At 44.1% G+C, this 24523-nt stretch overlaps 1 protein-coding gene across 3 annotated transcripts in view; it reads left to right on the top strand.

The window, feature by feature from the left end:
- ANKRD27 (ankyrin repeat domain 27) overlaps nt 1–24523 on the top strand; it is a 582242-nt gene that overhangs the window by 136455 nt on the left and 421264 nt on the right. For all 3 annotated transcript variants that reach the window (XM_078670366.1, XM_078670365.1, XM_078670368.1), the window contains 5 exons: nt 1369–1523; nt 16987–17046; nt 17128–17181; nt 17264–17329; nt 17407–17483. In XM_078670366.1, coding sequence (XP_078526492.1) covers nt 1369–1523; nt 16987–17046; nt 17128–17181; nt 17264–17329; nt 17407–17483 — 412 coding nt within the window. The remainder of the gene's footprint in view (nt 1–1368; nt 1524–16986; nt 17047–17127; nt 17182–17263; nt 17330–17406; nt 17484–24523) is intronic.

The following is a 24523-nucleotide window of genomic DNA, read 5'->3' as shown; positions in this document are numbered from 1 at the left end:
GTTCTGTTATTATTCAAGAGACATGTAAGGGAATGCACTTGGTCAAGGGATACAGGTAGTTGCAGTTGAGTACTAGTAACATTGTAAAATTAATAAAACCACCAAGCTACTTTATTACTCTAGAATTTTAATTCTGTTTTACTGAAGAGTACTACATTATCTCTTGGTACTATTTAGAGATAGATTAGTTACGCACATGAAACACAATGTTCGGTGTTCCCTCATTTCATGTAGGCAGGTCTACTTTTGTGCATTTTGGTGTCAAGGGAAATGCAAAGGACTTCGAATACTAGATTAACTATACAGGTAGAAAACCAGATATGCATTTAAGTGTTTTAAGTAAATAAGCAAGCCACTTGATTTGATGTTTGATGGAGGAGCATAATTAGAATGACATCAACACAGACTCCGTGTTGCTGACTCGGTTAGAGAAACTTGCAATTTCTGGGTAGCTGTGTTGTAATTTACAAGGCTTAAATAGAGTTCCTAGGGCATAGTTCCAAAAGGAACAATTTAGAATAAATAAATCAATAAATAGCCCGGTATTTGTAAAGCGCAAACTAATCACCCTTAAGGGTCTGAAGATGCTGGGGGGGCGTGAGAATGGTGAGCGTAAGCTTGTTAGAGGGGCCCGCACCATTAGCACTCTTTAGTTAGAATGAGTAGAGATGGGCACAGCTTGAAACCGGTACAAGCAACTGCAAAGCTGCGGACAAACATAAAGGGTGAGTACCCACCTTGTTGGTCTGAGCACTAGTTAGAGACTCCACTTACAAAAGTATCTTCTCAGATTCAGTGTGTTCTCAGTTGTGTTGAAGCAAAGATGGCCCCATTTTTACTGCTGCAGAGATATAGTTCTGTCTTTTTATTTTAGTGATGTTAATGCACTCTTCAACGATTTGGGAGACATTTGAATACCCGTTTGGCACATTTTCTTCATATGAAACATTTTTTAGAAAAATAAGAAATTAAGTTGTTGTTTGTAGCAGACTAATATAGAAATTGGTCTGCCAAGGAAATTACAGGTTTTGTAAAGTCTGAAAGCATGACAGCGCCTGAATTGGTGATGGTGGGTAGACTAGATGTATGCCAATTCAGTTTAAAATTTCAGTTTCCGTAAAATTTGCACCATATAGCTCAGTTTTATCACCGAGTGAATGTTGTTTGATTTCAATCTATAGTGAAAATGAGAACTGTCAAACAACTGATAGTATGTGGCTTCATACAGGATCATACTTTGATTTAAACAGTCACACATCTAAAATAGTGTTGCATGTTATGTTGCCAGATTGTAACTGCCAGCTAATATGCATCTTCATTGATAAATTAACATTCTAAGAATGCATTTCAATGTTTTTTTCCCCCTAGAAAAACCTCTAATAACATCAGCTTCATATTCTTTGAAAAACATAGAGGATGCAACAGAGTTTTTAGGAAGACACACCGAAAAATTTGATAAGATCATTGCATCATTTCACGGTTCGTTTAAGGAATACGAAAGAAAAAGTCTCCGACATTATATAGTGAGTAGTTCAAATGTTTAAAATCACCTGTTTCATCTATGCTGAATCTGAATGAATGAAGTCGATGTCTGCTTGGGTAAAAACCAGAAATGGCATGTGTGAAACCGAGTTACATGCAGGTAATCTCACAAGCCATGGTATCTCTTAATGTAATATTTATAAATGTTAGTCTTTTCCTAATATAGGGTGTAAGAATATACTCAAAATTCAATTAATGATTTGCTTTATGTTTGATTTTTTTGCTTTATCAATCAAATATGTTCACGCCCAACGCCATTCCTAGACACTTTACCTGCTTACTCTTCACACTTCACCCATTGTGCTTTAGATACTTAGTCCCTTATTTTCAGGTATAAGAAAAGTTTGCAAATTACTCCATGTGATGGTTTTTCTCTGCATAGATTTCGACATTTAAAACCTAGTTGCATTCTTGTGGAGAAAAACAGAACAAGTATGCAGGATTTGGCAGCTCCGAATGGGCGACGCCACACAGTATTATCATGTCAGCCTCCCATTTCTTGGTGTACAAGTCAAAATGAGGAGGCAATACTGCACATGGCTGCAGCCCTACAGTACTTGGTAAGGTCTGTTTGATATATTGGTGAACCCTACATCGAGGAATTTACATTTAAAGGCAAAGGCTGGTCTCTATAGAAAGAGTACTTTGCCTTGCTTATTACATGCTTGAAATGAAGGAGCTCTGTCAGCTGCATGTATTTTCCCTTCCTACCTGATAAGGGGTGTGAGAGGATGCCGGCTAAGCAGCCCATCACTATTGTGTTCGCTCCATTCAATTATTCAGGCGAAACCAGTTGGAAACACAGCTCCAGCGTTTGAGCGGGAGTTAAGTGCATCGTATAATTCGGGTACGAACTGTATTGATTGCTTACCCAGAGACAGATCAACTGGTTTAAAGGCCACTGACAGACCCACCAAATGCTGCTCATAGCGTGATCCTGTGAGGGAGAATTTCAAGGAATAATAAAAGTAGAAGAAGAGGAGAGACCCTGAAGATACTGAACAACAGTGACTGCGTAGCCAGCCCATTGATATACAAACAGTGGAGAACCAAGATTCCTTACCTAGCTAGTCCTGAGCCCTAATAAACCTTTCACAAACACACGCTTGAAACCTAGCCTTTGAATTGAGTCATATTCCACATTTTTAATCGCCATGGTGACATGAACTGTTTGTGTCTTAAGGCAAGTAGTGCACAAGTGTTGAGACCTTTGATGGCCATTTGAAAAATAAACTCCTTTGGACATTACCTGAATTGTACAGTTTAATAGTACACTATAGTTGCACTGTAGATGAGAGCTGAGACATTTGGTGGTGGCTATAGGTGTTGCTGGACATAAGTGAGTGGTTGATACAGGATGTGAAGAGCGCACTACGCTGTACAGATTATTCTGGTGTGAAGAACATCAGTAATACAGCGGGGTACTCGGGGAGGTTTTATTTGTTAACCTGTCCTATGTAACTTCCCAATCCAACTGATACTTTCCTTACCGCCTCCATTTAAGGGATTGCTTAGTGCTCCGCTGGTTGGTGTAAAGCCATGACACTTACTCAAAAACCCCATCTTTGCTGAAGGCAAGGACCCTACTCAACAGAAAGAACATCTCTCCATAACTCCACTAGTTTCCTGTGTGCAGGGTTTTGCCAGACTCACAAAAGATTAATATTACTCTCTCGTCCTACAGAAGTCTTAGGTTTATATCCCATTTGACAGTGCATCGGGAAATGTTTGGTTGAGCTCTCATTGTTAGGGTCAGGATATTTTAAAGAACACTAGAATACTGTACATTTAATATATTGGCAGTATTATCAGTAGTTTTTGAGTTGTGTGTCCCTCAAACGAAAAGCCTTGGCCAATTTGTATGTGGCCATCGTTGCTTCTGCTCATTCCTCATTCTTGAGCAGCCCAGACCCGCCTCCCATCTCTCTTTCACGTACAAAAGAGACGCATTGAGAAGCAGGGATTTATACATCTGAGATGTACCTTTTTCACCCAGCTGCTCCATTTTTACTTTAGTTCCCTGAGTTGTGTTCCCGTACTGCTTTTAGCTTTTCTCTCTACACCTTCAGAGCGTGGTGAAGTTGGGTATTGCTGAGCAAACTATCTCTTGCCATTTGCTTGAATGCTTTAATGTGGCTCTGCACCCACACTTCTCCCAACTTGGAAATGCCAATGAGGTCCCACACATGTAAACCCACTAGGGACGTACAGTGGAGTTTTATTGGATAGTTTCCCTTGCTGCTGAATCCACTTAAGGGCTGTATTCCAACATATTAGTGGTACTTTTGTGGTAGGTGGTAGAATACTTGGGATGGGGGTTCCATACAGTAAAGCAAACACGTTCTACAGTTGTAATCAGTGTAGCTCTAGTCCCACCAGTCTGATCCATCACCAAAACCATTCATTAAGTGTGACTAACTGTGAATCCAGTAGCATTGCTGTGTATCTGCTATCCCCAGCCTGCCTTCAATGGTGGATGGCATGCATTTCTCAAAGGAGACTTGTGGTGTACTACCAAATTACTAAGCATTGATCTTAGAGGCTGAAAGAATTCTCATGAGTGGATATGGGAGTTTTGGATGGCATAGAGAAGGCATAGAAGTATAACTGTTTTAGAGAGTGCTCCTGGTCCCATTATGAATAAGGGGCAAAGCTGCCCACCCAGTCACTTTGCATTTAGTTTGCTTCAGAAGCAGGGCAATATTGAGCTCCAGCACGTTTTCCATCATTCACCATGATCATGCTTAGGTTATGGAAGTGGTCTACTGTGACCTGTAGTTTGGTCTCAAGCAACATTGCTGGTGGCTCGCCCCTCACTGTCCCTATATCTCTAAAGCATATGGATAGGGGGTGGAACAGTATTAGCGGGCCAATGAATATAGATGAACAGATCATCAGCTTATAGTGACACTCTATCTTCTTCTCCACCATACCACCCGAAGCCAGGCACCTGCGTGTTCAGGTGCATCTACTCTGCTACAACTGCAAACCTAAGCAGTGAGAGAGGACACCTTGGTGCATGCCACATCCAATGGGAAAGGGGGAGCCTAGCACTCCATTCACCCTTATTTAAGCTGCTGCACTTTATGCAGATTCCTGGGCACATTTCAGATACTGGGTGCTGAAGGCCTTTCTCAAGAAGACCGGATTCATGAAAGGCAATGGACCATGTCAAATGTTTTCTCCAAGTCCACCGGCCACCTGGCTGCTGATTTCAAAAGGGCCACCTGAAAGCATCTGAGACTGTGTCTGGGGCTCCTAGTGAGCATAAAGCCATTCTAGTCACTGTGTATTAAGCTACATATTATTTTGGATAGCCTGGTGGCAAGAACTTATGCCAGCAGTTTCACCTCAGTATTTATTTTTGAGATCCCCTAGGCAGGATACACTCCTGTGTAAAAGCTGCTGTTTCTGCCATAGGAATAACAATGTAGTCTTTGTGTGATTTGGAATTATGTTTCCTACCTCAGCTTCTCTCCACCTTCTGCAATCTGATCAACCTATCTCTGTTCCACTTATAGCCCTGATTGTGAATACCAGTACTATATTTGAAAAGGGAGAAGTAGATACACTGCAATGCACGGCACATGCGTGGAAGGAGCTGGCGAGGAAGGCACAAAAACTCTCTTTGTATGCTCCAGCCATGCCCTTGTTACACCATACTGACATATCAGTAACAAATGAGGCAGGTCCGGTCAAAATACTACACGAAGCAGGAATACGCACAATGGGGGATCTATATCTGGAAGGAAAGTTTATTGGACTGTCGTTTGTGGAGGGCAAGGAGGGGTCTGCGATGCTGACGTTCCTCTACTGCAGGCTGCGAGCCGCACTAAAAGCATTATATCTGTGCTTTCCAGACGAGTCACCCACATTCGAGAAGCTGCAGTTAATTTACACAATGCAAACATGAACCAAATTAGTCATCCAATTATATAGGGCTGCACAAACTGATTTTGCAATGGTTGGGGAAAGACCGATGGAGAAATGGAATGTCGTACTCCCAAACCCAGTGACGGAGGATAAATGGGCAGCGTGCTGCAAACTGACAGGCCAGCTGACCGCAAATGGTAATCACAGAAAATTGTACATTATAAGTATCTGCTCCAAATATATTATACCCCGGCACAACTGTACAAATACGTGTTACGAGACTCAGCATGCTGTACACGATGCAGCACTCAAAATGCGGATTTTCTACATTTAGCTTGGGCGTGTCCAAAGGTCTATGAGTTTTGGGTGCAGGTTACACACACTTAAAACAAAATGATGGGGGAACAGATAGCATGTACTCTGCAAATATGTTTGTTAGGAAATGTACTAAAGATTAAAGCTGCTCATCGAATATTGACAGTCATAGCTTTGCTGCTAGCAAAGCGTAGAGTATCTATTCACTGGGGCGGCAGGCCTGCACCGCAGCATAAGCAATGGATAAGAGATATGGCATATTGCGAGACCAACTCACCTGTTATGATGAAGAGTTACCTAATGCTTCTAGGCCACGTGACATATGGGAACCGTTAACTACATATCTGACACCTATGGTTGAGAACTAATGACACTCTATGTACTGCTCAAGAATGGTCTTGTATGATAAACGCAGACAGCGCTGGACTGTTCCTCCATAGTGCTACAGTATTATGTAAATGCATCACTCTGTGACTGTTCCGTTGTGTATAAATGCTGTTGAACTTTGGTTGTTATTTGATGAAAATCAATAAATAAACTTAGAAAAAACAACAAAAAAACCTATCTCTGCCCTCTGCGGTAGTCCCCATGGCATGGAAACTGGCCAAGGTGGTCCCTTTACTTAAAAAACCCACACTAAACGCATCAAAATCAGAGAACTTTCGCCCTATTTCTCTCCTTCTGTGGGTATCTAAGATCGCCGAAGCTTACATCAACTCTCTTCTCACGAGGTTTATCGAAAACAATGATCTTCTTGACCCTTACCAGAATGGCTTCCGCCCACATCACAGCATGGAAACTGCCCTTCTGGCTGTAACTGAACATCTGGGGGGCGCGTTGGACGTCGGTCGCACATCAGGACTGAGACATTTGGTTCTAATCGCTGCGTTCGACACAGTGTTAGATCTTGCTGCAGCGCTTGGAGGAGATTGGTATTGGAGACCATGCCTTGGGCTTGTTCCACTCCTATCTAGGCTGGGCTATGCCAGCTCCCTATACTTGGGGGCAAGCAGAGCCCAGATTCTCTGCCTACAAAGGGCACAAAATGCTGCGGCCTGGACATTCCTTGGCGGGCGGAGAACCTGTCCTACAACTGACGCTATCCGCAGACTGCATTGGCTGGCAGTGGCGAAACGTATACAGTTCAAAACTCTTTGTATGGCTCACAGAATTCTGAACCTTCATTCCCCTAATATTCTGGCCAATCTACTTAGCCGTACACACACACACACACACCCACCAGCTACGCTTAATGTTCCAGCACCTGGCGGTTTTCCCCCAGGTAACAAAAGCTTGGGCGGGAGGATGCTCTTTTAACGTTCTCGCTCCGAAGCTCTGGAACTCTCTTCTTGTGAGTATCAGAAGCATCCAAAACCATGCGTTGTTCCGTAAAGCCATTAAAACACATCTCTTTCCTGCTTAATTGGTCTCCTGTGCTTCTACTTCAGTGCCTATAACATTTTGCAGTTGTAGCGCTGGGAAGTCCCTTTACAGGTGCAGCTGCGCGCTCTACCAAACGTGTAACATAACATGTACGTTCAAGTAAAAAGTGAATTGTTGCTTGGTTACGTGCCATCTACACCATGCATCAACATGACCGGAGGAGGTTGCCCAAGGCTCCTGTGTCTCTCACGGAGGATGCACTATATTCATCTAGCGTGGGGAGTATTGCTAAGTTGAAATCCCCACCTACAATAGTCATCCCTCATGTTGCGTTTAATAGGATATTTAAAGCATGCTTAAAGGTGTCCTCTCGAGATGTACACTAACAAGCGTCTACAGCTGTCCCACTACTCTCCCTCAAATGACTAATCAGCCAAACTGTCTGCATTTTTTGTCAGATAACGTGAAGGCGAATATCTTCCTCAAAAGGATGGTTACCCCATCCTCCTCTCCTGCCGAAGCCTGTTTGAAGCTAAAGTGGGACTCTTTAGTATAGCTTGTTTGGTGCCCAGTAAGTGGGTCCTTGGGATTAAAATGATTTAAAGACATATTTCTTGGTGTAAAGCATCACAGCTCCTCTCTTGATTTTATTGTTCAACCCATTAACAATTCAGGAGATTATTATGTGGTGGCCTATGGTCATGTCATGGATAATTGTGTGTATAGCTAGTGCATCCTTAGTGAAGGACTTCTATGCCCGCAAGTTCTCGTATAATGCTAAACAGACATATGTCTTGGGTCCAATAAATCTTTTGTAAATGTTATGTTTGTCTAACGATCAAGGCTTACACCAGCCGCTTGGGAGACTGTTGTGTATCAGGAGGCTATTGTGTATTAGAACCTTAGGAACAAACCGCTCTGTTGCATGATACCTCAGACCTGTAGCAAAACAAAGCAATTTTAACAATAAACAGCCATCATGTCTGCACTGCAGCTCCATTTTTCTCAGTCCCCCCCACCTCATTATTCCACCCCACAAGCATCTGTTGCCCAATTCAAGAGCAGTGAACAATTAACAGTGGAACCAGACTCTATGGATGTGCATAGTTGTTTAATGTTGATGCACCTCGCCCATCATCTAGCAGTGAAAGCATGTTTCTTGTTGCCATCCGCAACAAAGGAGCACATTTCTGCTTCTGGATGATCTGCAGAATGCTGTATCAGGGTCTTGTTTTAATTGGGGTTCAAACTGGGCCGTCCCACCGGACCCCACCAGCCTGGGATATTTCATTTTCTGTAGGTAGCACCAGGCACATAGTACTTCTCAGGTGGCAAGGGAAGGCGGATATGGGTGAGCAACGTCTCTATCTGTGCATTCTGGTCAGCTGAAACCTCTCCCTCTACCACCAGTCTTCGTGGGTGCAGGACTCTTTTCGGGCAGCCAAAATCCTTTCTGTTGTGGTTTAGAGTGTCTGGCCACTCTAGTCCTTCTAGGCTCTGTGTCTGAACTTGCTGGATGCCTCTTCTCAGACCAGTCCCACGCAGCTGCAGACTTAGCCAAGAAAAAAGGCTTACCGCTGAAGGGAACCCTGAGTTTGGCTAGGTACATCAACACATACTTCAGCTGCATCGCCATGATTTTCTGTTTGACTGTGTGGAGTGAGCATTGTTGCTGTTGCACTGATCGCATGTACTCTGGGAAGAGCATGATTTTGTGATTCTCCTGAGCAACTGTCACCAGTTTGTGGGCCATTTCAAGGGTAGTGTCCTTGTTGTAATTGAGGAGGAGCACAATAACACATATTAAGGGTTCACCAGGAGAGAGCCATGCCATCAGAGCGCGATGTGCATGCTTCACAACAAAGCAGTGGGACAAGTGTCCTGGGATGTACCCAGGATTTTAACCAGCCTATAAGAAAGCCCTCTCCTTTTGAGTATTGAACTACCTCTGGCATTCTCACAATTCGAATACTGTTTCTTTAGGATCTCCTTTCTGCATTCTTAGCGATCTACTAGGCATTTGGCGGCCTCTAGAAGCTGGACCCACATTGCAGGGATCTGATCTTCTGATCCTGATCTTCTGATCCTGAGCTTAATGTCTCCGCTTCCGGTAATCACTCTTTTGTCTTGCAGAGATCAGCCATAGTAGAGTTATTTGTTCAGAGCTCCTCCATCTTACCTTTTAAGGGCGGTCTGTAGTAATTGACGGCTTGACTTAACGCTTCCTCCTTGGATGACATGCTATCCTGTTCCACAGGTTACGGTCCAGAAGACTTGCTTGAGGTGCCCTCGTCTGACAGTGAATTTTCGCCTGTGATTGATGGGTACTCCTCTTACCCATGATGACAGTGTCCCCCTGATCGATGGACATTTAGAGCGTGCGTGGTTGGCCAAACATAGGTCCCAGATGGGAGGGGGATGGTAGATTGTTTAATCACATGTCTATTTACTACCAGAGATGCAGCTGAGCCGACAGGCGTCTCTGATCCCTAGTAATTCTACGCAAAAGTCAGAACCAGCAGGTTCCTGTTAAAGTGTGGGTGGCGGAAGATAAGCCCCCAGCAGCTGCCCACCACGTCAGGCACTGCCCTTCAAAAGACAGGCCTCGTAGCACCCCCAATTACACTGTAGTCTTCCATTCAGGTAAAATCCAGGTCAGCAGGCGAGGGAACCTCTCATTCTCCACCAGTCGCGGGCGCAACTGTCCCAGGGAGAGGACCGGATTCCATTATGCAGATTCAGAGGTCGTCAGCCCCGTATTTGTCTGTAAGCACATGCCGACATCACTCTCTCCATTCCTCCACAACACACCCAGCCAGGCATAAGTGCATCATGCCTGTCTCCATACCCACTGATGTCATCAAGGTTTATTTCTGGGGACCCAACCCCACGTGGCCGTTGCGCAGCTACCCCCTGACCCCAGTGCAACTTTCTGCCACTATCTCTGAATGTTCACGAGCGTGATACCAGAATAATGTTTGCAAAAGGTGCTGAAGGGCGGTGGCAGTTTTTGCTCTCCCCATCACCAGCTGCGCACAGCCTAGGCATCTCTCGCCTGGTCCAGGCCTTTTTACTGACCACTGCCCAGGCCAGGGAAGATTCAGGGTCTCCACATCTAGGCTGTGTCAGAGTCCGATCTGCTGCAGGAGCGGCAGGAACAAGATTAAAAGTGCAGCTAACTTCAGTCCTTTATTCCTGCTTCTCTCGAGCACCCTAAGGCCCTTTTCTACCATGAGATCATTCCCTGCTGTTGCCTTTTGTCCCGTTACTTGCACTGCTGCTCCAGACCACTTGGGATGGATTCATTCAGTTTTTCAAGTGGGTCGCTAGTCCTCCGCTCGTATTTACAGCAGCCGCATTATAGATGGGCCCAGGTAGGGCGCAGATCACAGCAGGATTCTTGCAGGATGGTAAGGGTGGTGTAAAGACCCCAGTTTAGGGGCCCATCATCTTAGCCTGCTCGCAGCCATCTCATTGACTCATTTCTAATATCCTGTTCCAATAAGATTACTGGAGAACATGGCCGCTACTAAGTTTCAGGTTCACCTGCAAAGTCTTTTATGCTTGAGTCTTTCATTTGGGTTTCACTTGGGTTAGCATTTTTAAACCAAGATGGGAAAAAGATCTTGCATCTTTGCTTCTACAGTGTGTACAACCAGTGAAGTCCATTAAACTAGAAGGATTAAAAAAAATCTCTACCTCTTCAAAGAACTGAAGTTGCTTGCACAGAAATTAAAGTACATGCTCACCTTTGTTAGGATGTTTGCTATACTGTGAGGAGAAGAAGCAAGTATCTTGAAGATGATGGTGATATACTACAAATTTTGTGTCTGCAGAGAAAAAAAAACACTTACCCCCTATAAGTGTTTAAGTGTTGAAAGTTATTTCTTCCCTACAGTCCAAGTGTGAAAAATGTTTGTTCCTAATGGAAAGAAGGTAGAACGGCTTGGTTTAGGTGCTTTGTGTCCTGACTTCGCAGGTTCAAACATCACTTTTTTTCAGACTTCTGTCTGAAAAGGAGCCTAGATGTTCACAAGGGGCACGCACTCCATTGACCTGTTCTAGGTTGCAGTTTAGCCAGCCTGACCCTCTTGACCCTCTTGGTTGATGGTGGACATTTTTGTTTCAACGGTCTATTGACGCAACTATTTTCCTGTGTTCTGAAACCATTGCAGGCACTGACATTTGTTCATCAAAAGTGAAAATGCACAGTGTTGGCTTCTTTTCCTACAGATAGTCTCTTGACAGCCTCATGTTTGATGCTGAGCAACTCTGGAATGGCATATCCCCAAAAACTTAAACCGCAGATTAGTATGTGTCAAGCGATGGGGGAGAGGAGGAACAACAGTATTCTCTTGTGGAAGGTACTGTATTAATGCAATTAACGCAGTATCCCGAATAGCCTCCATATTCCTCCAGTCGAAAAACAAAGGTTGGACCAGACAAGGTCGGTAACGTAGGGGAGGAAGTCATCCGCGCACAGAGAGATCTTTTGTTCGAAGACTATCTTATCTGAGGGCCGGAAGCCCCAGATCTCTAGATGTTCGCGGATCCTATATGCCAGTGATTCTATGGTGAGGGCAAACAAGAAGTGGTATGGGAACACCCCTGCCTCGTACCCCTACCTATCAAGAAGACACCAAAGCATTCTTAACCAAAAACAGAAGTGGCATTGTAGGTATTTTAGCTTAGAGTTTTCAAAGATTTAGTTAAATGCAGCCAAGGTTAATGGGAAAGTGACGCAAGTAGTGGTTGATATTGCGGTGTGATGAACAATTAAACAATGTTTTGGTCAGGAAAGGGGAGAGCTAGGAGCTTTGAATTTAGTTCAGACTAAAAATATATTAAGTTGATGGCTAAATATGTTCAAATGTTAAAATCTATTGTCAAACATGGCTGCAAGTAATAGGAAAGAGAAATCTGGAAAGGTAAAGGTCAAAATGGGTTATGATGGGAGCATAGGTACGGAATCCATTGGGGATAGTAACTAATTCTAAATATGTTGTTCTGTGACTTTAGATTCAGTTTTTTTCTTTATTCGATTTTTAGAACAATACCTGGGCGTAACCGTTTTTCTGAATGTGTAGATGTGGATATTGGATCAAGAATTTGGCTGCAGGTCAACATTTTCCAGCAAAAGTCATTGCCTTTCACCCCGTCCTTTGTGGTTTTAAAAGATTGCTTTTGCCACTATCATTTTAAACAATCCCTCAATTCCCAAATCATGACTCTCTATCAATCAATCAGGGATTTATAAAGCGGGCGACTCACCCGTGAGGGTCTCAAGGCGCTGGAGGGGGGCATGGTGGGGGGGGGAGTGCAGCTCCAGTCAGTCGAAGAGCCAGGTCTTGAGGGTCTTCTGAAAGTGTGCAGGGTAGGGGAGCGTCTGATGTTGACGGGGAGCTTGTTCCATGCCTTGGCTGCGACATAGGGGAAGGCTCTTCCGCCTTCTCTGCTTTTACTTATTATTATCAAATCTTGAATCCTAATGATTCCTGGACCAACCCTTTTCCGCTTCCTTGCTAAATGTCAGTTCTGACATGACCCTCAGTCAGATTTTTGCACCTTGGAGACACTTAAGTTTGGAATGTTTCTTTTGTTTTTAATGGACTATGTATATTACTTTTTTCTATCAAATGGCTTGCATTTTTGAGTACCACACTGAAAATTTTCAGTAGCGGATTGTGTAGAAGGGTCTGGCTTTCTGGGTACCATCTACAAATTTAAAATGCGCTGTGTTGAAGAAGGCTTTGTTACTCAAGCTCCTGGACTGGACAGTGAGGTTACTCTTTTGGGGCTTTCAAGGACTGTGCAAAATGGAGCCTCTGGGCACTTTTATCATGCATGTGCAAATTCCCTGGACTGTAAATGAGGTACATCATTGGTCAATAAAAACACATTTTCTATTGTGAGCTTCACTTAGTCTGTTCCACTAGTAGAACCACCTCTTCTCTCATCACTTTTTACATCTATTATGCTCCCATTAAGCTTCTTTTCCACTCCACTCCTTCCTGAATTGTTTGCAAGCTTCAACAACCCCTTTGTTTCTTTCTTAAATATCTTCTTCTGTGGCCATTCAACTTCACAAGAGGCAATTTTTGACTTTTTTGTAATCTTAAGTGGGAAATACATGAAAACAAAAATGTTTCTGTGGTTTACCTTCTTGGTGCTTCCTATTAGAGAACGGAACACACTAGCGGAGACTTTACACTCTCCTCGTAGATTTTTGATTTAATCGCCTTCCCGCATTCATTACATTCTCGCAGAGTTGAAGGAGAAAGCTTTGAAACGGTCAGTGTGCTAGGAGAGCAAGCAAATATGTTTCATTTCCCATTCAACTTTGGGATATTGAGAGCATTGGTTAGACCTACTGTAGTTGAGGTATGAGATGGTTAAAGCCATTGGTATCACTTTCTCCAGAACCTTTGGTTCTGTGGATTTTGGTGCTGCAGAGAGTGGACATAACTTGTCTTTACCATGTAGCTCCAATTCCTGCTGGTCCCAGATTTTTCTACTCAATTCATAGTTAAAAGTCTGTTAGGTTGTCTGTATGTTTATTTAAGACGAGTAGCCTTACAGAGACTTTGCTGTTGTTTTTGCGGACATGGAATTCAAAATGGAAGACCTGTTTTTTCCCCTATAGGGCAAGTCACACTCCCGCGCTGGGATATTGACAGTACCGGTCAGCCCATCATCCATAGCCCTACAGAAAGCATTGCAGCACACTAAGAGGTTTGATTGTCCCTATGCAGTATGTATTGTGCCACTTTAAGGGACCCCTCAGCAGACTCATGCATACTGTCTTTGCAGGCTGTGTGATTTGGTGCTGAGGAAAGTGAAGACACCGGTCACACTTCCTGTGTGTCATACCTGCAGACACTGCATGCAGTATAGGTAAGTCACCCCTTCAGCAGGTCTTACAGCCCTAGGGCAGGGTGCACTATACTACATTTGTGGACATTTCTGCATGAGCAGGCATGCCCCTGTAATATCTAAGAATCGACTTAGACAGCACAAGTGAACAGGGAAGCCATTTTGTTGGACACTGGTAATTACGAGTTCCCTAGCTACATGATGTCTCCACTGAATCGAGCGATGTTTGGTATCATAACATCTCGTAATAATAGGCACCCTCTGATTCCAGTGCACTCTGAAAACCTACCTAGTATTAGTGAATTGGCTGGCTGGTGTTTACCAGCCTGCTACCACAGACATGCTTCTGACCCCCTACTCATGAGACCCCGCACTCCCCGAGGTCAGAAACCATGTTTACCCAGGCTGCCACCTCTTCCAAGCAGGATGGCTAAGTAATCAGCATATCAAGGCAAGAGGCTTCAAAGGCCTCTGCCACCTTTGATATGTGACCCAAGGTTCCCAGACAGGGGAAATTCCACCCCGTGCCCTAGGCCAGTTTGGCACCAGAACAGTGGGAAGATTAGCTAATCAGGAGGCGTGTTCCCCATCAGGCTAGTTCCACCACTAAGGTGGGCTACCTGATGTGAACATGAAACTTTAAATTCCACCATCTTGGCTATGGTGGAATTAGGATCACTGGATCTGGATTATGCCCACTTTCCATATAAAGTGGTCATATAGAGGGTGTAGTTGCCCTAAAGTTAAGTAGCCCATTGGTTGCTACCGGTCACTCTCCTTAGTGCCCCTAAATTGAGTATTTAGGAGGCACCCCTGATGTCAGGAACTTAGATTTGACGGATCCAGAAGAGGACAAAAAAGAGCTGCGAGACAACGTGAACTGAAGACTGCTATGGATTTTTGGTGCCAAACCCTTTTTGCCGCACCAGTCTAGACATTTGTGACCGAGTGAATCGTCCTGCAGCTGAGCAACTGCCAAAAATCTTGGTAGACTGCCAACCCTTCGCAAATTGCCTGCAATCTCCCTGTGAGTAGAGGACGCACTCCCCAGTCTGCAGGTATCCCACAACTCTGGTTTATTGTGTTGCCGCTCCCCGGACAGCCCGATGCAGTAGCCTCCAGGAAGAGGTACCTGTGCTCCTAAAGGTCCAATCTACCCCCCCCTCCCCCTTTCCGAGTGAGAAGACACCAGTACCCACTGGATCTGCACCGGACAATACTCAGGATACCGGACCCCTTGCAGCAACTAAGGCCCTTTTAAGTCCAGGCGGGACTTTAACAGCACCGTGACCGAGCAGCCATCTAGGGATGTGAGCACCGCAGATACTCACTTCCAAAATCGTCCAGCTGTCCTGATTTATGCTCCCTCAACTGGCGAGACAGACAACCGCCAGGCCCTAGGATGCACAGAGCTTAGCCAAAATTCCCCCTTTGCCCCCGAGCGCCCCAACCCGGGTACCAACGAACCTGCTGTGCCCCTTTGTTTCCAGGATTCTTGTGATCCACGGCTCTCTTTGCGGGCTTCCGGACTTGAACCCAAGTCCTCCTCTGCAGCCTCTTTCTAGGTTCCCCCTTTATTTCCACTGGTGTAGCGCAAAGCTACCAACCCAACCTGCACCTGGACCCCCTAGATCAGGTAACGAGTAGCTGCTGGTGGTACTTTGACCTTCATCCCCTACGACCATAAGGAGACCCCAGAAACCAACAGTAAATAACTGTATGCAACATATGCCGTTTCTCCCATAGGGCAGCATTGCTGCATAAAGATGTATTCAAGCGAACTGGTTACTTACCTGTGAAATTCATCATTTAAAAAGGTACTTACTTGATAACACATTTTTGGGTATCAAAATGTATATAAAAAATTACGATTTATTTTTCAGAATTCGTCTCAGATTTATTCTGGAGTGCCTGTCCTATTTATTTTCTCTGTGAGTTCAACAAATGCTTAGTAGGACCCTCTGATAAGCCTTACCTGCTCGCCCACACTACCACAAAAAAATGAGCGTTTAGTGTTATCATTTTTGGCTTAGAGACTCCACTAGGCCATCTCCATAGCTGACTCGCCAAAATGACGACATAGATGGGGGGAACTTTGGGGTCATTTCTGAAGTGGAATGCCTGATGTTTGAATGAGAGGCGTCTGCAACTCCTACCTGGTTCTCGTGATGCTGCCTTTAAATCAGATCGCAGTAAGTATGCAGAACACAGCGTGGTTCAAAAGTCCGCTCTTTTCTGCCTACTCGGCTCATAAAAAGCTTACCTGAGCATCCACTCCCCATTTCGGTATTGCCTTCATTCTCCCTCAAACTCAAAAAGCAATGCTTGAAGGGAGAGGAGCTTGCACATGTCCGATCAAGATGCTGCCTTCTTTACTCCCTGAGAATCTATTTGGCTGTTGATGAAAATCCCACATTAACCCTTCCTGAAAGGATCATGTCCAATGTTACATAGCAGAGGACAACAGCCAAGTTCTTATTTCTAGATTTTCTGCAGGAAAAAGTCTTTAGGCATAGACATTCAATGAGGTGACTCATGTCTTAGCCTCACTCTTCAGCACCTCACATTTCCAACTCTGTGTGGAATGGCTGTAAAGCAACATACTGGTGCTTTCTAAAACACCTAGATTATATAAATAAGTATAGTGTGGTATGTTAATGTTCTACTAATCCTACAATGTATTTGTCCCGTCTATTAGCTGGGAATACATTGTCTGAGGTAAACATTCACATTTCTATCTACATTACAATTTGTTAAAATACTTGTGAGCATTTATTATGCACACTTCTTGATTCAGTTAGGCCAGCGTTTAGTTTTGGTAACAAGGGAAGCCTTTCTTGTTGCTATTGTTGCTCTATATGTCGATTTGTGCTAAAGTATTATTCATCAAATTGAAAATCTTGGATTTTGTTTTTTAGTTACCGTAATTGATCATCTTTGCATAGGTATAACCAACAAGCCATTTACTACTTGATCACTAATGCATTTAATTTTTTACAGGATTCTGTCAATGCAATTTATACAAAATGTCTTCAGCATTTATTAAGAGATTCTCATTGGGTAAGGTGCATTTTTATGTGCTCTCATTTTGTTTGACAAAAAAATGGGCATAGTAATCACAATTGTCTTTACAATCTTTAGAGAGCGATTGCGAAACAGGAACCTCAGATGAATCAGATAAAACAAGCTGTGGAAGTAAGTGCTTGTCAATGGGTTAAAAAAATGAGAATGTATGCATAGTTTTGGTGAGATTTTAAACATGTCGTTTCATTAACAGATGTATGTACACCATGGCATTCATGAACTGATCTTTAAGTGCGTGGGAACTATAGAGTCAAGTGAGGTATGTCTGAATTATTTATAATTCAAAGTTAATACACAAACCTGTTCTTGCAATTTACTACTTTCTTTATTTGCTAGGATGCTGCTTTCAATAAAATAACACGAGGCCTACAAGATCTTCAACAGAAAGATATTGGAATTAAGCCTGAATTTAGGTAAGTAATGTGTTAATTGTACTCCTTTAAATTTGCATAAGAAATGAAGGTTATTTAATTTAGTGTGTGCTCAAACATAGTGCCTCGTGCCTTTGATGGTGTCACTGCATTTTATACTTATTAGGACGCCTGAGCAGATGGATGCAAGCAAAAAGTGATAATATTAGGCTCAGGATATTTGGGAGAGGTGTAGGTCTTCATTTTGTTTGTGTTTTTTTAAACCTCCTGTGTACTGCATACCACTCAAGATGGGAGCAGTTTGATAAATCTACATTATTTCAAAAAAGCACTTGTTACCGTTTCATATCGAAAAAACCTAACACAACCATGTGCAGGATATTCTGATAATACCACAATTCCACATAGTACCTTTCTAAAACCCTCTCCTTTGATCTCAACACCTGTGCTGGGATGTCTATACTCTGTTTAGCTGGGCATTGAAGAATGTGGGGAACAATGCCATTTTGAACGAAATGACCTACTTAAAAGTAATATTGACCTGGTTGATAACTCCGAAAATCTATTGTGAAGTCATATGAGGTCAGATGAAAGTTCAATTTGAGATTCATGCCCACAGCTCTCTTTGTTTTTGTCAGGCAAAAGCCATAAAAAGGAACTCCTTTCTGCAGTCCTCCAATCCACAGTACAGTAGGAACATGATTGCATGAAGTGCATTAGTCTAGGGCTTTGTTTTATTAGGTTAACCGGATATCAATGTCTGAAACTCACCCCTCTTCCATCTACCTTTGACAAACCAGTTAAGCTCGTTGGAGCTATTTGTATCAATACCATGTAGAAGAGAATACAGCTGAGTGAGCAACCCTACCAGTGCCCAGGACTAGAGCTTTAGTAATATCCGTTGAATTGTACCTTGACAACCAGCACATTGTATAATAATATTACCTATTTGCAAAACTGCAATCTCATTTATCTTTTGAATCTCCTTAGTAGTGAGTCGTATTCAAGCAAATAGTCTTTCTCTGTGTTGGGAAGAAGTCTCTGGTCAAGGTAACCTTTAATGGATACTCCTTGCCCACACCATCCTCTTAACCACAGGATGGTGTTGTAAGATACAACTAAATGGGTCCAGAAAGGCACTTCAAAAACTTACAGAGTTTTGGTTATTATTTTTAGATGTCAGATTTTTGTACTGTTTTGCACTCTGTCTTTTCTGGGTCTCAGACAGATAAATGACCTTCACTCAAGCCACATGCAATGCCTAGACCTTGAACTTGAGACTTGGCTTTCCAATTTGTGCAATCATGTACATGAATATGGTTGCAGAAAGGAAATCCAATATTAGGACTTTGAACTAGGATAGATCCAATCCAAACGCAGATCTCTTCCCAGCGACAGATCATCTCTATAAGAAGCCATTGCCTCACAAAGGCACATGAAGTCCTCTTCATTTTTTTGCAGGATTACTTGTGTATTAAGCATCACAAGAAAAGGTCCAGGGAGGAGTGGTCTGACTCATCCTCTTCAGATGTAATCCTTCTCTTACAAAAGAAAATGTAACCGCTAGTATGCTTCCAGACTCCTAGAGCAGCACATGAGCAGGTGCAACCTTCTGAGAGGCATGTTGTCTGTATTGAGTTTATAACCCACACCTAGATCATCTGGCCCACCTTCCATGCGTGCTGCAGTTTCCATGGCATCTATGATGCACTTTATTTCTGTGACAACACTGGTGGCTTCAGCCCCAAGCCAACCAAGTCTTCCCCAATTTCGGTCCTTCAGGTGGCCTTAATACCTCTAGCATCTGTGAGGCTCATGTGTTGGAGATATCAGTTTTGGCTGTGAAGCAGAAGTTACTGACACTAGCGTTGGGTAAGCCCTTACGCCCATGACTGACGAGGAAATTCATTTTCTGATTCCCTGTGGTTGGTACTATCCACCACATAATAGAACAATAATAATCCTTAATTCTGTTCACTGCACTATCTCGATATGGTGTAATGTATTGTGCTTCGATTAAACAGTGGCTTTGAAAGTTTGGTAACCATTCATTTCCTGCAAAGCACTGATGTGCTTCTTGCTCTTCTCAAGGAGTGAGACTCCTATTTGCCCATTTCGTTTGTAGCTTGAAAAGGTTTGCAGTTAGTGCAATGTATATTGCAGTGTGACTTACAATGACCCTATGTTCATTGTGAAGTTATGTTATTATTTTTGCACTGTGCAGTGTTCATCAGTTACTTTGTCTCTTGGAGCTTCATGTTTGGCCTCTAATATGAAGGATTCCCTAAAGAGTAACAGTAAAATTTAAATCTCCCATTGGGAAATCACCAAACTACATGCATATGTTTCACACCGTTTTTCAAACACCCTTGAAGCTACTATCACACCAGAGTATCTTTTCAAGCAATGCCAGTACCACACCAACAATATGAAGAAGCGCCAAGCTTTAATGACGTGTTCACAGACACTGTTTACTATTTAAAATGTTCTCAGTGTGTATATATGTATATATATATATATATATATATATATATATCAACAGCAACTCCCTCGAAGAAAGAGCAGAGGCCACAGCGGGGGTTATGAAATGTCAATGTCCCCCTGGGTCCCCCTACCGCATCAACCTCCGTGGCACAGGATTCTGTTCAGCGGGGGCAAGACCGTAAATACAATCTCGCCCAGCGTGGAGCCGAAATAGCACCAACACCGCCCCATCTCCTCCTGGTCCCGGGGGTGGGCCTTGGTGATCCAGTACCCTGGAAAATGTACAGATTCCGCCGCAGCAGCAGCAGACGCCAGTGGACCAAGGCCAACTTCAAGATGCGGGGGCCTCTGAAGCGCGTCTCTGGCATGCGCGCAAAATATCAACAGCAACTCCCTCGAAGAAAGAGCAGAGGCCACAGCGGGGGTTAACAGGGAGATCACTTTATTCCGTCAGATGCTCTCTTTACAGGCGAATGCATTTCGGCATTTCATATGCCTTCTTCAGCGCCAAGAGTTTCACGGGCAGATGCAGGTGACATTGTGTTTAAATAATAGCCCCTTACTAATTGGTTAAGGTCCGCCCCGCCTCAGGAACAGTGTCCTTTCTTTCCAATTGTAGTGCACTCGGTACTTGTGCACCACGAATCCCAGAATGCAACAGGGGTCCAGGTGAGAAAGGCGGGTGATTTACATTATCATTTGCGGAAAATAGCTGTTTCACGATGTCATCCAACCTATTCCCATGCATAAGATGAAATGTCAATGTCCCCCTGGGTCCCCCTACCGCATCAACCTCCGTGGCACAGGATTCTGTTCAGCGGGGGCAAGACCGTAAATACAATCTCGCCCAGCGTGGAGCCGAAATAGCACCAACACCGCCCCATCTCCTCCTGGTCCCGGGGGTGGGCCTTGGTGATCCAGTACCCTGGAAAATTTACAGATTCCGCCGCAGCAGCAGACGCCAGTGGAACCAAGGCCAACTTCAAGATGCGGGGGCCTCTGAAGCGCGTCTCTGGCATGCGCGCAAAATATCAACAGCAACTCCCTCGAAGAAAGAGCAGAGGCCACAGCGGGGGTTAACAGGGAGATCACTTTATTCCGTCAGATGCTCTCTTTACAGGCGAATGCATTTCGGCATTTCATATGCCTTCTTCAGCGCCAAGAGTTTCACGGGCAGATGCAGGTGACATCGTGTTTAAATAATAGCCCCTTACTAATTGGTTAAGGTCCGCCCCGCCTCAGGAACAGTGTCCTTTCTTTCCAATTGTAGTGCACTCGGTACTTGTGCACCACGAATCCCAGAATGCAACAGGGGTCCAGGTGAGAAAGGTGGGTGATTTACATTATCATTTGCGGAAAATAGCTGTTTCACGATGTCATCCAACCTATTCCCATGCATAAGATGAAATGTCAATGTCCCCCTGGGTCCCCCTACTGCATCAACCTCGGTGGCACAGGATTCTGTTCAGTGGGGGCAAGACCGTAAATACAATCTCGCCCAGCGTGGAGCCGAAATAGCACCAACACCGCCCCATCTCCTCCTGGTCCCGGGGGTGGGCCTTGGTGATCCAGTACCCTGGAAAATGTACAGATTCCGCCGCAGCAGCAGCAGACGCCAGTGGAACCAAGGCCAACTTCAAGATGCGGGGGCCTCTGAAGCGCGTCTCTGGCATGCGCGCAAAATATCAACAGCAACTCCCTCGAAGAAAGAGCAGAGGCCACAGCGGGGGTTAACAGGGAGATCACTTTATTCCGTCAGATGCTCTCTTTACAGGCGAATGCATTTCGGCATTTCATATGCCTTCTTCAGCGCCAAGAGTTTCACGGGCAGATGCAGGTGACATCGTGTTTAAATAATAGCCCCTTACTAATTGGTTAAGGTCCGCCCCGCCTCAGGAACAGTGTCCTTTCTTTCCAATTGTAGTGCACTCGGTACTTGTGCACCACGAATCCCAGAATGCAACAGGGGTCCAGGTGAGAAAGGCGGGTGATTTACATTATCATTTGCGGAAAATAGCTGTTTCACGATGTCATCCAACCTATTCCCATGCATAAGATGAAATGTCAATGTCCCCCTGGGTCCCCCTACCGCATCAACCTCCGTGGCACAGGATTCTGTTCAGCGGGGGCAAGACCGTAAATACAATCTCGCCCAGCGTGGAGCCGAAATAGCACCAACACCGCCCCATCTCCTCCTGGTTCCGGGGGTGGGCCTTGGTGATCCAGGACCCTGGAAAATGTACAGATTCCGCCGCAGCAGCAGCAGACGCCAGTGGACCAAGGCCAACTTCAAGATGCGGGGGCCTCTGAAGCGCGTCTCTGGCATGCGCGCAAAATATCAACAGCAACTCCCTCGAAGAAAGAGCAGAGGCCACAGCGGGGGTTAACAGGGAGATCACTTTATTCCGTCAGATGCTCTCTTTACAGGCGAATGCATTTCGGCATTTCATATGCCTTCTTCAGCGCCAAGAGTTTCACGGGCAGATGCAGGTGACATCGTGTTTAAATAATAGCCCCTTACTAATTGGTTAAGGTCCGCCCCGCCTCAGGAACATTGTCCTTTCTTTCCAATTGTAGTGCACTCGGTACTTGTGCACCACGAATCCCAGAATGCAACAGGGGTCCAGGTGAGAAAGGCGGGTGATTTACATTATCATTTGCGGAATATAAATAATCTATCAGTGGTAAAACAGTGTTCATATCACCTGCCTAAAATTTTAAAAACACTTTTAGTAACAACAACAATATAGATCCTACATTAAAAAACCCACAATTTGGCGCAAAAGTAAATTGTTGCATTTAAATGAAAAGGGAGAGACCGAGAAGAGAATAAACAATTGTTTCTTTAAGTGGTACCAGTCCGTTCAATCATTGTACATGATACATGATGTAATGTAGAAATCACCATCTATTGGACCAAGATATTATACAGATTCAGTTCATCAATTACGTTGACACGTTTCATTGGGTTTCAGGACTAGACATATATTCTCCCACACAAAACAATAAAATATATTCAGTCAATTGAAATAATATAAAGTTCCTTAACAGGACCTTTCCATATCTTAATATCCCAGAAGAGCTTCTTATCCTAAAAGCTCATGGTTATCATGGACCAGACCATAATCCAGAGGAGCATTAGTTGCATTGATAATATAACATAACTGTGCAGACAGTCGATGAAGCATTGTCCAGACAAGTAGGCTTCGTAAGGGAAATGAATCCTCATTTTTTCGTAAACTGCAATAAGAACAGAGAGCACTATTAATGGGATCTACATGGAACATATGAGTCTGTGTTAAGGACTGGTCTCTCTAGTAGACCCAGCTGTTTGTTGGGATGCTGCTGAGCAGCGCCATCGCAAACTCACTGGGATCCACCGATTCTTACCGGGTTGGCAGGCAATCATGTAGGACATGTGGGTCCTGCAGATTGTTTGCAGATTGTAAGAAACTGGCTCTATATATACTACACCAAAATGAGGTATAGTGTGTATAGAGTCCAAGTGTCCACAGAGGTAGGCAGATGTTAAAGTTAGATAGAACCTTACTCTCTAATCGTGGTAGCTTGGTCGAGCAGTAAAGCAGTATCAGAGGACAGTGTTAAGCATTTGATGTACACACCCAGTCAGCAAAAGAATTCACACACTCAAGAACTGAACTCTAGGCCAATTGTTTTTATATAAAAATATACTGTTGTTTATTTTTACTACCAAGCAAGCCTGGCACAGGTAAGCATTAAATACTTTTTCAGTAATAAGTTACTGGATATAGAACAGTTTGAGAATGCAGTAGAAATTGTACTTGGTTTGATTTACAGCGGAGCAGTAGTATGCAACACTTAGCCAATACAGAACATTGGAATGAATAGGCTTTTTCAATAAATGCAGGTAAGTTACTTTTACGTTACTTTTTCTAACTCCGTGCTGTATGCCTAGATTCAGCACTGGAACATTTACTGTAAACAGGTGAGAAAACACGTTTTGGTTATTTGTACGATTTTTAAAGAATATCTTTAGTTTTCAAAACTCCACACTTAGTCGTTATTTTGAGGGAAAATTGTCAATGTTATCCTAGGGACGAAGTTTGCAGGTAAGTAAACAACTGTGGGAGTTAAAGTTCTGGGGTTAGACTCGGGGTCTCCCAGTGTCAGTAATGCACTGGAGTGTTGAGGCCCAATGTTATCCTATGGAGGATAGGGGGTCTCCGGTTGGTGGCTGCTGGCAAGCAGGCCACGAGGTTGTGGGAGCAAAGCTCCTAGGGTTTTAGCTCCGGGCACGTTGGGAACCAAAGTAGCACCAAAGGTGCACCCTCAGTGGCACTAGGGCGGTCGGGTGCAGGGAGCTGTTTTGAGGTCGGGTGCCCTGTTGTTTCCAATGGAGAACCTCCAGGACAAAGAAACACTGCAGGCTCGGGGACGAGGATCTTCCAGGTGCGAAAACCACTTAGAGGGGTAAGTTGGGACGTTGAGGGTTGGTTAGGCACCGTTGGTTTGGGCGCACAAGGCCGCGGAGCGTCGAGGGCAGGGGTGCCTTGGGACCTCGGATTTTCTTACTTGCTCTCGTCGCGGTAGGGGGGTCATCTGGATTTAGGCTTCAG

Source organism: Lissotriton helveticus, chromosome 12 (assembly GCF_964261635.1).
Source record: "Lissotriton helveticus chromosome 12, aLisHel1.1, whole genome shotgun sequence".
NCBI lineage: Eukaryota > Metazoa > Chordata > Amphibia > Caudata > Salamandridae > Lissotriton > Lissotriton helveticus.
The sequence above is the reverse complement of the archived record's forward strand: the minus strand, read 5'-3'. Positions and strand labels throughout refer to the sequence as shown.